Genomic DNA, 14,233 nt, shown 5'->3' with positions numbered 1-14,233 from the left:
CCCCCCATAACATTTTCACGTTTGTTCAATACAGCACACACACAATAAGTTGCTAAAACAAAAACTAATTGAAATATACAATTGTCTTGTTGATAAAAGCTTTGTATTGTAGTAGTTGACGATCTTACCAAATAATAAAGAAATTGTTTGAAAAATGAAAAGGCCTTCTTAGGATTTTTTCAATGTCCTACATTTTGAGGTAACCGTTACACAATATTTTATACTCTCAGTTGTCGATGAGTGATGATTTCATCCCATTCATACTTCTAATCACTTTTTTATGAACATGCTGAAGACCGTGACATCATAAGACACTGTGTATATGGAGAAGCTAAAGAGATGGACATTTCAATAGCACATTCCCTTAAAAGCACGCACACTTTCCACGCTGAAACTATTTTACCCCTGTGACTTTTAGAGCCTATAACGGAGTTAAAAGTACAGCATTGTAGAACACAACACATTGCACAGGGTTAAGCAATAGCCAATTCAAATCAGTTAAGAAGCAAAAACGTAAAATGTACACATAATTTCTGTAACAGGCGAGACATAGCCCTGGTTTTTCATCATAAAACATGTGTCTTTCTTTTTACGAAAATTAAAAGAAGAGGAAGAGAATCCATTTCAAAACACGATACACCGTGGCGGTGAATGGCCCTCCGCCCCGCCCTTGGAGGGAGACCGCCTCCAATGGGGACCGTGAGTCGCAATCGATGAGCTCTTTGTGGGCGGAGCTTCGCGGGCCATCCTCATTGGTCGCCCGTGTAACCCAGCACGTGGCCAAATATTGACACGAAAGCGACAGTTAGCGGGTCGACCTCGGGACCCATAGCCGCAGAGAGCGGAAGGAACTCACAAAAAAATAACAAGTTATAAATGTCGAGGGGGCACATTATCCTCCGGAAATCGTCGGCGTGAGGGGATGAGCGCACACACCCGAGGAGTACCGAACGATAGTGAGCACGGACCACGGTGGACACACACCCCTCAGTTGATTAATTATACGCTGAAGCGGTCATAAATTTATTAGGCCTTCATTGCCTGGTTCAAGAGTGAATTTTAGCAGCAGGTTTTTTTTTCCGTTCGTCATTATCTACCTTCCAGAGTCTTACAGTTTTGAAGTTTTCACACAGTGACTGACGCCTTTGCTGATTTAATTCTACCTTTGTTTGAAAGATCTTAAAGATTTGAATTTTGTGAAGGAAGGCACAAGGAAAAAAATTAGGCCTGTATAAACCACTTGATTGGTGATTTGGTCAACTGACCATTGCATCCATTTATGAAACACAAAGAGGTTGAATTGTAAAAACTTAGAAAAAAATACTCTGAATATATTCTATTATTGTGAACTGATTGGAAATTCGAAGCTTCATCCTTTCCATCTCACGACAAATCGACCAAAGCACGAACACTAAGTGGATAATACTGTCTCCTTCTAAATACTTATTCACACCAGACTGATGATGACGTGATGTGTAAGAACTGTGCTACAAAGAGTGATATGCGGTTCCCTTTGAAGTTGGAGAAAATAATATCTGAAAGCATTTTGCAGTCCATACATCTGTTCACTTACAGGTTTATTTTAATTTTGACAAGAAGAAAACAAAACCTGTGATTGAGCTAATGGGGGAGAAATAAGTATTATCAAAGACAGCCTTGTATCGGAAACCAAGACAGTGGTAGAAACCTTCTCTCGAGCCACAATGCCTCTCCTGATCAACCCCATCACCATGGACCTGTCGAGTTTTCTCTACTCCCACGACCCGCTCCACCACACTAACTCCCGCCACCATCTGCCTCCGCACCACCCCAGCTACAACCACATCCACCAGAACCTCAGCCACGTACCATTAGAGGAGCAGAGCCCAATCTACACCCCTACGGACCAATTTCAGCAGGACCTTCAACAGCACCTACAGCAAACACACACGTCAGACCTTACACATCCACAACAGCTCTACACAAGTTTCAGACTCAGTTACGGTTACTCGCCCAGCCAGTCATCGTCCTCTTCTACCTCATCCACATCTTCCTCGCCTCCGTCCATGTTGAATTTGTTGTCCAGCCCGTCCCCAACAGAGATGCCAGACTACCCGCCCGGATACGAGCTCATCAAAACGTCCCGGAAGCGGAAGCGGAAGTGTCAGCAGCAGCAGGTACAGCAGAGGCAGGCGGCCAACATGAGGGAGAGGAAACGTATGCAGTCCATCAACGACGCTTTTGAAGGTAACAGCGTCTTGAGTGTGTGTGTGTGTGTGTGTGTGTGTGTGTGTGTGTGTGTGTGTGTGTGTGTGTGTGTGTGTATGTGTGTGTGTGCTGACGACTGCTTGTGTCGCACCAAATGTCTTTATGGAGATCAATAAATTGTTATCTTATCTATCTCGTCTGATCTACATTCCTCTCAATTCTTTATATATTTATATATCAATGTTGAAATGAACATAATTCATGTTAACCTATGTTATTAACTCGCTCCAGCACATCAGTTACAATGTACTGATATTAGTCTAGAATTCTTTCAGCTTAGAAGAATCGAGTCAGACTTGAAAAAGTTTCTAACAGCACTACAGTACAATTTCCTGATGTACACTGTTCTATAGTGTAAGAGGCTCAGGGTATATATAAAAACTAGCAATCTGGTCAAAACATTAGAATCTCCTTTTGTAGGGGTAAACTTTCCTAAGCATCACAGAATTGCAGCAGACACTCTTTTAGAAATAGGTATAGGCTACAACTATTAATTGATTTGTTCATACTGCTCTCAAACTCACCAGAAACAAGAGGGCTTTCATTTATCTTGATAAATAAAGGCACAATGAAGGAGAAAATAATGGGAACCCCATGGACTTTTTTTTTTATATCGGAAATGCAGATTGTAGGGTTAAGTGTGTAACCCCCCCAAAAAAAATCATTTTGTAAATGTAATAGTAATAGAAGGAATTAAAAGGTTAAAAAATCAATCAGTCAAGCTGTTCATTTCTCAAAACATTTCTTTTATTCATTTGTCAAGAACCAATATAAAACACTTCTTTGTATCTCATATCATGCATAATGAAAAGAAAATAATCATTCATCCATTGGAGGCATCAATTCTTTTGCTCATCATACATAAACACAAATATACACTGATGTAAACACTAAAACATAAACATAATTACTGCGCCATATATAGTCATTACAATTTACCCTTTGATGATGGCTGTTAACACAAATAAAATTCTGAAAACATGAAAATTTTAAACAATAAACATGTACAACGTGAATATTTTTTTCTATGAACATAAGGTTAAAAAGGAGAAAGGAATTCACTGAGTCCAACTACAGGTCCAAGTTTCCCAAAGATCACAGAAAAGATAATTAGAAAACAAAGCAAGAAAGTTATTTCAAATCTCACAGAGAAAAAAAATTGCTCCTTGATCTTTCAAAATAAAGGTACCAGTTTAAAAAAGATATTTGATTGTCTTCGTCAAGAATGTATTCCATTCTGTTCATTGATAGTTTTTTATTTAAATTTTCAATTAAATATTGTGATTTCAAACATGAACAATATTCAGAAATGAATTGAATGTAAAACATTTTAGGAATTTGGAGCTTTCAACCCCCCATAAATTATCTCATGCAAGTTTGAATATTTTGGAGTAAATTATTGATGTTTTACAGGAGTGGGCCAGAAAATATCATCCCTTTACTTTGCTCAAACCAAAAGTGAAAAAATGGGGACAGAAGCTTCAAGTCAGACCTACATTAAAAAACTTGGATCCATTGTCTATTATGTTAAGCTCATAAGATGTCATTAGAACCTACTCAACCCTCTAAGGAAACCTATACATGTACAAAATTCTCTGTATGAGATTCATAGTATAAAAACACTAAAAAGATTAGCAAAATATATGAAGATGGGTTATCATGTACTAAAGAAATCACACCATCTCTTTCTATAATGTTCAAGTTCCCCACCTAACTAGATAAACAGATAAAGAGAATGTTTTTCTACCTCTAAAATGAAACCAGTACAAAAGTAACAGGAAAAGAATATTGCAACAAAGTATATATACAAGGTGCAACATAACACCTAAGGAAAACTATAATTACACAGGAACAAAAAAATGATGTAATGAAACAACTCACAATGATTTACATTAATGGTGGAGCTGTAAACATTAGATCTAGTGAATCACAGTCAATGTAGCAAAAATGGAAAAGAAAGAAATCAAATGTCTCTTTCAATCAATGGCTCTTTCCATCTGAAGAAATAGTGATCAATCTAAAGAAAAAATAAATACTTTATGCTCTGTGTACTAAACACATAACTCCGAAATTCCTGACGGGATGAACTTATAATTCATAATGCAATTCTCAGAAAAAAAACCAAACTTTTTAACTCAACATCAAGGTTTGCTGCAGTGTACATGATTTGGAGAATCAGGCTCTGGGTGAAAGAAACAGTCCTGCGATCTGGTCTTCAACACAGCAAGGACAAATGAATCAGCAAAAACTGACTCGAATCTTTTATGACCTCAGAGAAACAATTAAAATCTTGACCATTCTTAGACGCAGAAGTCTGCACAAATTTAATTTGTTGAACCCTAAAGCCTTTGAAAATAAAGAAGGTGTGATTTCTTTACACCACCATTCAATATATGAATAATAACAAGATATAAAAGCGCACTATCTCACCAAAATAATATCAAAATGAAGGTCACAATCAAGTAGCCAAAACAACATAATCAACCTTTATTAATGAAAATAAAGGTAACATGACTCTGAAATGAAACTTAAGTGGTGCTGAGTATTGCTCTGAAAAAAAAAAAATCAATCCAAATGAATCCAAGTGATTGTCAACGGTCTTATGTAACATTTGCCATTAACTTACCTACATTCACACATATCAAAATATCAAAGAAGTGAATGAATGTATTTCTTTCATGCTATCTAGACAGCAAAATTGCGTGTGTTACTCGTGAAAGTGCCAGATATGAGCCTCTCAGCAGAGATCTCCTGTCACCAGTCATGCCACACTTTATCAGAACAAAAATATAAATACTTTGGCTTATTGAATTGCTTGAAATCTGCATCACCTATTGCTTTTTATTTCAATCTTAGCCACAACTTAGTTTTATGATTGGCAAACCCCCCCCAGACACCCCATCTTTCATAAACAGTATACTTTTTTATGTTTATAAAAAAAAATGTTTTCACCTTACACACCCTTACTACCCTGGCCAAACAGTCACCAGCTGTCTAGTTGAGCTATGTAAAGCATATGGGGCAGTTGACAGGTGAACTCAAGCTGTACTACTTCAGCATTATTTTTTAAGATGTAGCATTCAGTTATTCATTTCTGTCACTCCGTTTCCCTTTATTGACAGTCCCTTGACCAAGAACATTAACTTTCCAAATATCCATTCCTGTTATTTTCATATAAATTTTTTGCGAATAGAATTTAAATGTAGAAAGTGAAGATGCAAAAATGCACCTTAACCTTACATCTACTTGTTTAAATCTAATATCTAGAAGAAACTTATGCAAAAGGGACGAAAATACCAAAATAATGCCTTGGGCGACCTCTCTGAAAAAGAGGAACTGAACCATTTCTTTTAAATGAAAAGAAACATAAAACAATTTTATTATGTCTTCAAACTAGTCTAGTGATATCTTTGCTATCAAGTAAGTGAACTGTTACAAGTGCATAAAAGACAGCTTCTATCCCCACATAATTAAGTACATAGTTGCAGCAAGGCAGCTATACATGCATGTATTATGACATTTCATATAATTTTTTTATGTACATTATATAACAAGTATGCCCAGCAAAATACTCTTTCTTGACAACAATTCACCCAATCTGGATTTTCATGGCTCATCCCACAGACTCAACCAATACAGAATTTACATTCTTTGAAATGTCACAATTCTCAATCATACAGGGCACATGCTTTCAAATTAGAATCCTCAGTCATTGTCGTACCAGTGCTACTTTCACACAAGACGACATACACACTTGTATTATCAGAGATCAGACTCAGCCAAAAGAACCAAAAGCCAGCAACTTTTAGGTCAACACAATAGGTTTAAAAAAATGTACTACATGTGTTATTCAAATGAGTCCTCAGACATAAAGCGTTCAAAATGCTGCTTTAAGAAGGAGATAATAACCCATTGTACAAAGACTACTCATTGCATCCAAGCTGCCATTCAACCCACACGTCAGGCATTGATATCTGCTCAGACCCTCTATCACATGTGCATGACTACTATCATACAACATGAGCATCACTGATTCTTCAGCAACTAATGGGCAGGTAACCTTTTCAAAATATCTCGGTGTGGTTCTGGAGTTAAAGATGCTGAGAAATCAGAAATACTCCTGTCGCAAATCTGAGTCCAATTTTGATGTCTAAAAGCCCATTCACTTTCATAGAAACTGGCTAAATACTTTTGCTTCACAGAAAGTATAAGCCAGGTCAATTGATTTCATAAGTCTAAGATAAAATTGTTAACTCAATATAGGTTTTAGTAATTCAGAATACCATTTTTGCTTGAGTCTGTCTGACCCGATATAATTTTCAATGTCTAAAATCTAGAACTTCAGAGCATAGGGGGGAAAAACAACTCAATCAGCCCTCTATCATATCATTACCATTATAACCCTGAGCTTCCACATCATGTAACAAGATTATCAGAGCAACATAGCAGAAAAACAAACAGTATGTGTTATGTCCTGATGCTGCAAACATTTAAAAGACACAACAAACCTTCAAAATAATTCAACGATCATTTCACAAAATCAGTGTTGTATGAAAAGAAACTTAACAGCACTATGACCAAATGCATAAAAAGTTGCACACCTAAAGATCTAAAGCTCATTGTGACTACATCTTATTGCTCGCAAACTCTCCCCAAGTCTTACTATATGACTTGTGCATAAGCTTACAACAATAAGTCATTAAAACAACTGACAAAAACATTTTTTTCAAATGCTTCAGAACAGCATTCAGAAATTACAATATTTCCGAGCAGTCTTCCAAAACTTGTTGAAAGTTTGGTTTTTCCTCTCAAGCCTCATGAGAAAACAAGTCTCACAACTTTGCAAGAAATCAGTATCCTTAAGGTAGGCTGATTTGCCCTTAAACTGACACCCAAGAAGAAATAAATTTCACGCATTTTTGAGGCAAGGCTGATAAAATACGAGTAAGTGCAATTTTGAAGAGCTTTCAAATTTTGCTTTGCATGTACTGTCAGTGTTAGATTTAATTTCATTTAGGCTATAGGCTGCTATCTTTGTGAGTCCCCACCCAACGCTCCCTAATGTCACTGAGGCATGTTCCTCACATGGGCACTAAGAATAACCTTATCTTCAAGGGAAACATTTGGGGGACACAGGTGTAGGTCATGGAGTAAGCCCAGCATGATGAAAAACAAAAAGCACATATTTCTTTTGATGATTCATTAGAACCGGATATCAAAGGCACAGACAGAGCCACATAAAGATATTGTTTTATTGTAGTATTCTTCAGAGAGCTGACCATGTAAAAAGAAATAGAGAATCATCATCATTAGACTCCTCTTTCAAAAAGATCATGAATTTCAGTACAGATTGTTAAGCTGTTTTATGAAAGCTTGGGACTGACATATCAGCACACATATGAGACCACAAGATGAACAAAGCTACATCCAAGGCTGAAATATTAATTAACACACACTCTCTCTCTCTCTATGAACAAGGGCGAGGCCATTTGAAATTGAGCAAAACAGTCAGAAACTGCTCATTCGATCCATCTCAAATTAAAAAATCCTTGACCTCTGTATGGCCCAGTGCCATCAAGGACACTAAGTAGTACGTTGTTGAGTGCACAGCATACGCAGGCACTACATTTAACATTTTACTGTTAGTATTGTCAGTTGGCAAATGAAGCTTTGCGATTTGCTCTATGGGGAAATATTGTGAAATTGTATAGGTTTAATGCCCCTTTTAACACTGTAAGGTTATTTTAAAAGTGTGACCTTCGAATTTAACATCCATCTCCAATAGGACCAAGCCAAATGAGTGGAAGAGAACCTTAAAAACTCCCCAAAACAACCAAAGTTCAGAACACCCTATTGGGGATTCAAACCACAGCCATGTGCTCTGTTGTCCTGCATGATGCCTACTGAACAAATGACACACCCCTTGCTGGGGGATTCTAAAGCAGAAAGTTTTTAGGATTTTGATCACCCCATAATCAGTATGTCTTTTGACTTGAAGGACAATTCCCAACTCTTGCTGGGCTTTAAATAGCTTTCAAAAATCTCAAAGTTTTACATATCTTGAGGGTAAACATGAGAGAGCAAACAGACTGGAAACTGCAACAAGCTGTTTGTCACATTTTGAAAAAATTTTCCACTGAAAATAATATAGTAGATCTAAATGACAAGAAAACATCTTGCCATTAACAGCTGTCTTTGAAAGAACGTTTCCATTTTGATGTCAGTAGCTTTGAAATAAATGTTTTCAAATTCGATATATTTCTTCCTCAACACCACAAAAGTAGTTTTTCTGGCCAGAAATACTTCTCACCAATGTCTTACAACATACTACCACAATGGTAGTCCTTGAGATGATGAAGCGCATTGAAGGCAATTGCTGCTGACATTCCTGCTCCAATTAGAAGACCACAGCTAAATTCTGAAAAGGGTGCTTGTATCTTTCCAAATTCAACACCAGTCACACTCAGAAATTGGCACCTTCTCACACAGTAAATAACTTCTGTTTTTTCACACATTGCCATCTTCGTCGTGAAAACAGTTCAAGAAACCAAGTTCAGAGCGCCAGGCATTAATAGCCGTAATTCATATTATTATGATTATGATGGTAGTAGTGATGACTTGGATGAGTTCGTGAGATGGAGGAAAATTCTGAACATGTCATGTCAACTGAAGGTGTAGGTGTTTTCGGGAGTTTCTCCCGAGAAGTAAGCAGAGGGTTCACAGTCTGTGGCTGTGGTTGGCAGTTGCTGTAGTAATAAGCATCTCTTTCGTGTGTAGGCACAGGGGGTCTGGGAGCTTTGCCCGCAGGGCTGGAGTTTCGACAGCGGTTGTTACGCTGCATGAGAAAGACAGTGAGGAGGATGAGTACTAGGACGGCGCATGAAGGGAGGCCGATGAGAAGAGGCAGGTTGGTGTCGTCACTGGAATCGTGAGAGTCGGAGGAATCTTGAGAAGAATCGCCAGATCCAGAGTCCTGGAGATTGGTGTACTGATTGCCTGATATCCTTGCATTACCGTTATTAGGGTCAAAGCCAGCCCCTGGGGGAAAGTAAGAAATGACATTGTTTACTTTTGTAAAAACAAGCTTGTTTAAAATTCAAAATGTACAATCTACATAACCTTGATGTTCTCCTTCACACTCGATCGACTTCAAGCAGTGAGATGTTTGCCAGGGTATTAATATGAAACCTACAACAAAATGCTTCCACATCAATGCAACACACCTCGCTCTAGTGATTATAATGAGAAGCTAAAGCTGTAAATTTACAAAGGTGATAAAATGCAGGACTACAAAAATGCATTCGTACAAATAACTTTCATACAAAAAAATGTTTCTTCTTGATATGAGAGAAACATGTGATTGTCTGACTGTACAGCTAAAAATCCTGTTATGAATAACAAATTGAAGAGTGAAAACCATTCTTGGCACAAAAAAATATTTAACTAATACAGACTTTGCTTTGCATAAACAAGTGACAGTGCCTTGCAAAATGCACAACAAAAAACCCCCAGTTTTTTAAATATAATCTGTGATCCAAAATGACAAAAACACATTATATACACCTTCTAAAGAGATAAAACAGATCTCAAAGGTCTTTAAATGAAACTAAGCTGATGAGTGAACAAAAGTCTTTACAGTGCACTATTGCAGAGCTACACTATGTCTACACATTGAACATTGCAAAATCCTACCAAAAAGGCACAAAGAGGGTTAAAACATGGCTTACCGGAGGCTATATTCAGGAATGCATGTCGTGAGTTGAAGCCCATACGATTCGTGGCCAGGCAAACAAACATGCCTGCATCCTTCGGCTGGACATTCTGCAGGACCAGTTTGTTGAGGAAGGAACCATCTGGCAGTGCTAGTAGCACACCAGCATTCTTCAGGACCACAAACTTTACTCCCTCGTATTGGACCGAAGAAACGTTTGGATGTGGGATGTCCTCTGGCTTGTCCACACGTTTCAGCCACTAAGACCAAGCAGAAGGATGACAAGGGAAGAAGTCAATAAGGATGCCGACTTATCACTTAGTTAAAACATAGATTCAAATCACAGATCTGGTAAAAGAAGAAACAAACTCAAATTTGTCACTTCAACTTCAAGCAAATATTTAAAACTGAAACACTTAGAAACTCAAATTACACAGCATTTATACTTCCATTCATTTAAAAAAAAAAAAAAAGAAATCTAAAAAAAACCCAGCAAACATTCTTCAAGATTACATTAAAAGCAAAAGATTGAGAAACACTACGGCAGAAAGAAGGCATTTTTTACTTATCATATTATTGTAATCAACCTTAGAAGCCCCCTTTTTTCAAATTACTGTGAGTATACAGAAACAAGCATGGACACCTGAACCATAGCAAAAACTTAAAAACACGATCAACATGGCATTACATTTCTTAAGGACACAGAAATGCATGAAGTCCCTTCTCACTGGTGTTCTAAAATCCCAAGATAAACTTTCACAAAGAATACTAATCATATATACATGATTGAAACTCAATCAAGCCTGGGGTTCTTAACTGTGCTATTTAACAACTGCGAATAACTCTACAAAGAAACATGACGATTTAAAAGAATTTCACAGTTTTAACCAGTTGTCTAAAGGCATGACATGTATTTATATATCTATAATTAAGGGAGGCACTACGCTGCCAAGAGCGAAATGCTCGCAGCTAAAGGGATTATAAAACAACAATAACATATCTATAATTATGATTACCGGTAATCAAATTACTTTTAACACATCAACTTTTTTCCCTTTGATTTTCTCTATTTCAGCACTTTGAATTTCAATATGCGTAACTTCTTTCATACACAACAGTATTCATTTCCCTTGATCCCCTTGAATCACTGAAAGACTTGGCAAAACTAGTCAAGCATGACTGAAAAACTTCCATTCTCACTTGACTAATTCTGTAATAAAAGATGAAGATGAATGACATTCAAAATAATTTACAAGTTCCCCCTTAAATCATTGGCTCATACCTGCACTTGTGGCTCAACAACACTCTCAATGAAGCACTGGAATGACACTGACTTTCCAACAGCTACAGTCTGACTAAGAGGGTGTGGTGCAGTCAGACGTGGCTTTCGGATCTCGCCTAGAAAAGAAATGTAAAGGCACAAATCAACATATTACTTCCATTTTCTTTGTTTCAGCCAGCAAGAATCGTGTGACACATACTCATGTGCCCATGCAAGTACACATTCTTCACACATGATATATCTACAAGAAGACAAGACCTCCTTACTCATATGTGACCAAAGAGGTTGACAAAAAATATAGTCTATTTAGTATACTGAACTAGACTGATTAATAAAAGAAAGTGAGAAAAGTCAATTGTACAATCAAATTTTCTAGATAGTCATTTGAAATTTGATAACGGTTATGCCTTTCCAAATTCAATGGAAAAATGATATATAAATATATAAAAGAAAGCACATTATCTTTCAGGAGTACATCATTATACAATTGTTTCTTTTTCCTTGAGAACAAAAGAAGTCATTTATACAAAGATCAAAAGAGTATAACTCACCTACGACTCCAACGTTGTAGGTGAAGTTGACCTGCCCCAGCCTGTTACTGGCAACACACGTGTAGCTGGCATTCTCCTTGATCTCGTGGACTTTGAGCAGTGAATGCAAGTCTCTGTGCTCATACGGCCGGCCATTCTTTAGCCAGTGAACCACAGGACGGGGATTCCCATTTACTGCGCACCGAAGCCGAACATTTGAGCCTGTCGGTTTTATCATGTTCATGGATTCTTTCATTCTGTCCAATTCCTCAAAGTATGGAGCAGCTGTGGGGCGAGAATATGTCATTGTCTTTATTTACTGTTGATACTGACAAAAACCTTGATATTACATTTACAAAATGTATGATTACCAACAACAAATCATGTTAACTGTTATCTTACAATAGATACAAGATTCATAAGGTGTGTGTTACACTGTGAGTATCATGAGCTCAATTATTTTTTTAAATTTTGCCTATTCATTTTTTGCTCCTCTGTATAAGTTCAATCCCAGTTAACATATAACTAAATCAGATGAAAGAAATAAGCCTACATGACTCAAAGACTGATGTTGTCATGTTCAAGGCAAAAGCCATTCAAATCAATAAAGTTAACATATATTATTATATTATAGCAATTGATCAAAAGGAGTAGGAATAGTCAGAAGTAACCTAGATGTGCTAGAACAGTCACAGTTGTACTATAGCAGTCTGTATAAATGCCATTAGCCTTACTATGTATAATTCATTCGGCGTATTTACACCACCATAAAACCCAACACATCTAACAGCACTACATATCTCAACCAATACTAGTAAACAGAAAACCACCTACAGTTGTCCTACTTCCACCCAATCAGAGGCCACACTATCACTAGGGTCATAAAGCCGTTTAAAAGCTGGTTTATCAAGTGAAAGCAGTATGAAAGATTAGCCAAGGCAGCCTTGAAGGGGATCTCAAGAGAGTGAAACAGGAAAGAAGAGATAAGAAATCTATAAGGGCACATAGACACATGACATGCCATGAAGCGTGGACAACTTTTTAGTCCTCACAGTTGGCAAAACATTAAAAATCAAGGATAATTTCATTAATTAAGAGATGGAATCTGAGAAAAAACTCAGGACTTGAAAAACAACTTTTTAAAGAAAAATATGCTACCTCTAACTTTCTCTCAGCAAATAAAACAGAGGCAGGGAAAAGATGATTATATTATAATTATGAAAGGTTTTATTAAGAAGATGAGAAAACATTCTATGAACTCAAAAAATGTCCCCATCAATTTAAAATGAGGAGGTTGCACAAAGTTAGCAGGAAAGCATACACATTCTATTCCTCCATTGAAAGAAAGTAAATCAGACATTCTTATTAACTAGCACATGAACATTTCATATCTATTTTGTTGATTAATTAGCTCAATACTTTCACTTACATCCTGCTTTGTAAAGATCTTCATGAGGCGATAGTTTGAACTGTGTGTTGCCTTCTTGAACGATCCCATTGTCTTCATCTGAGATAAAACATGTGTGAATATAAGTGGAAAATAAATTAAAACTACGAGCAGTCTAAAGTACTACACCACCACTCAAGATCACTTTCTACATGCAAAAGATACAAACTAAATGTTCAAGTAAACACACAAACACATACACCCTTAGACATATGGTATCAAAAGCAAATAAGAATGCCTTTGAAAAATTATCAACAACAATTTCCTGTCTCTCATTTCCGTGTAAAAAAAAGCAATGTCTGTAGAGTGAAAAGATTGATTACTTGCCTCACTTCTAATGCTACAGAAGTATGACAGGAGAATAGCTTGAGGCAAAAAAAACAACCCAACAACAACAACAACCCCCCCCCCCCCCCTGCTTTAAAGGCAGACATCCCGCTGAAGTTCAAATGATGTCCTTGCTATTATTTCAGATCCTGACCAAATATATACTCGACTCACACACAAATCAATCCCATTTACAAATAATCATCTGAAAGAGAAAGGATCCCTTTGACACTTCATTCTTCTTCCCCCACTCTTATTTAAAAAAACTGAGCCAGGAATACAAATGTGGAGCGCTCTTTTACCAAATGTAGAAATTATTCATACAGATTCTGACACAGTCACGAGATGACAAACTCACTGGTTATATTATTCCACAGTCAGCTCCATAAAGTATTGGGAGATTGGCTAATTCCCCATATAACTGCCACCATGATGATTTTGCCACACTGCACAGCCATGATGAGTGCATTAATTATACCCCTAAATGACTTAATCATTTCTAAATGAATTATTAATGACCCTGACTCCTACATTTACGAAAACACAGCATATGTCACTACAGTCGCACATTAGTTAACACCTGCTATCATTAACACAAATTATACATGCAAATATGTGTACTCTATGCCATTTTCCATGAGTAAATCACAAAGCGCAACAAGTTCATCCATATTATGTTTTGTTTTGTT

At 37.0% G+C, this 14,233-nt stretch overlaps 2 protein-coding genes across 4 annotated transcripts in view; one reads left to right on the top strand and one right to left on the bottom strand.

Moving 5' to 3' along the window:
• Nucleotides 1-1,703: 1,703 nt before the first annotated feature.
• Nucleotides 1,704-6,401, top strand: LOC106011971 (protein twist-like). The gene is made up of 2 exons (XM_013083413.2): nt 1,704-2,226; nt 6,289-6,401. Exons 1-2 carry the CDS (start codon nt 1,704-1,706, stop codon nt 6,399-6,401), a joined length of 636 nt encoding a protein of 211 aa, XP_012938867.1.
• LOC101856773 (fibroblast growth factor receptor-like 1) overlaps nt 2,973-14,233 on the bottom strand; it is a 74,308-nt gene continuing 63,047 nt past the window's right edge. For all 3 annotated transcript variants that reach the window (XM_005089920.3, XM_005089921.3, XM_005089922.3), the window contains 5 exons: nt 13,200-13,277; nt 11,792-12,055; nt 11,241-11,356; nt 9,975-10,218; nt 2,973-9,285 (listed from right to left, as the gene is read on the bottom strand). In XM_005089920.3, the coding sequence (XP_005089977.1) occupies nt 8,816-9,285; nt 9,975-10,218; nt 11,241-11,356; nt 11,792-12,055; nt 13,200-13,277 (1,172 nt within the window). In that variant the 3' untranslated portion in view covers nt 2,973-8,815. The remainder of the gene's footprint in view (nt 9,286-9,974; nt 10,219-11,240; nt 11,357-11,791; nt 12,056-13,199; nt 13,278-14,233) is intronic.

Source organism: Aplysia californica, unplaced genomic scaffold, assembly GCF_000002075.1.
Source record: "Aplysia californica isolate F4 #8 unplaced genomic scaffold, AplCal3.0 scaffold00010, whole genome shotgun sequence".
Lineage (NCBI taxonomy): Eukaryota > Metazoa > Mollusca > Gastropoda > Aplysiida > Aplysiidae > Aplysia > Aplysia californica.
The sequence above is the reverse complement of the archived record's forward strand: the minus strand, read 5'-3'. Positions and strand labels throughout refer to the sequence as shown.

What these genes read in the sequence shown, in the direction of transcription:
- LOC106011971 (XM_013083413.2), top strand. Translation starts at nt 1,704, where the DNA reads ATGCCTCTCCTGATCAACCCCATCACCATGGACCTGTCGAGTTTTCTC. An exon ending in CATCAACGACGCTTTTGAAG is followed by an intron (nt 2,227 to 6,288) that starts GTAACAGCGTCT and finishes CTGATTCTTCAG; the next exon opens with CAACTAATGGGCAGGTAACC.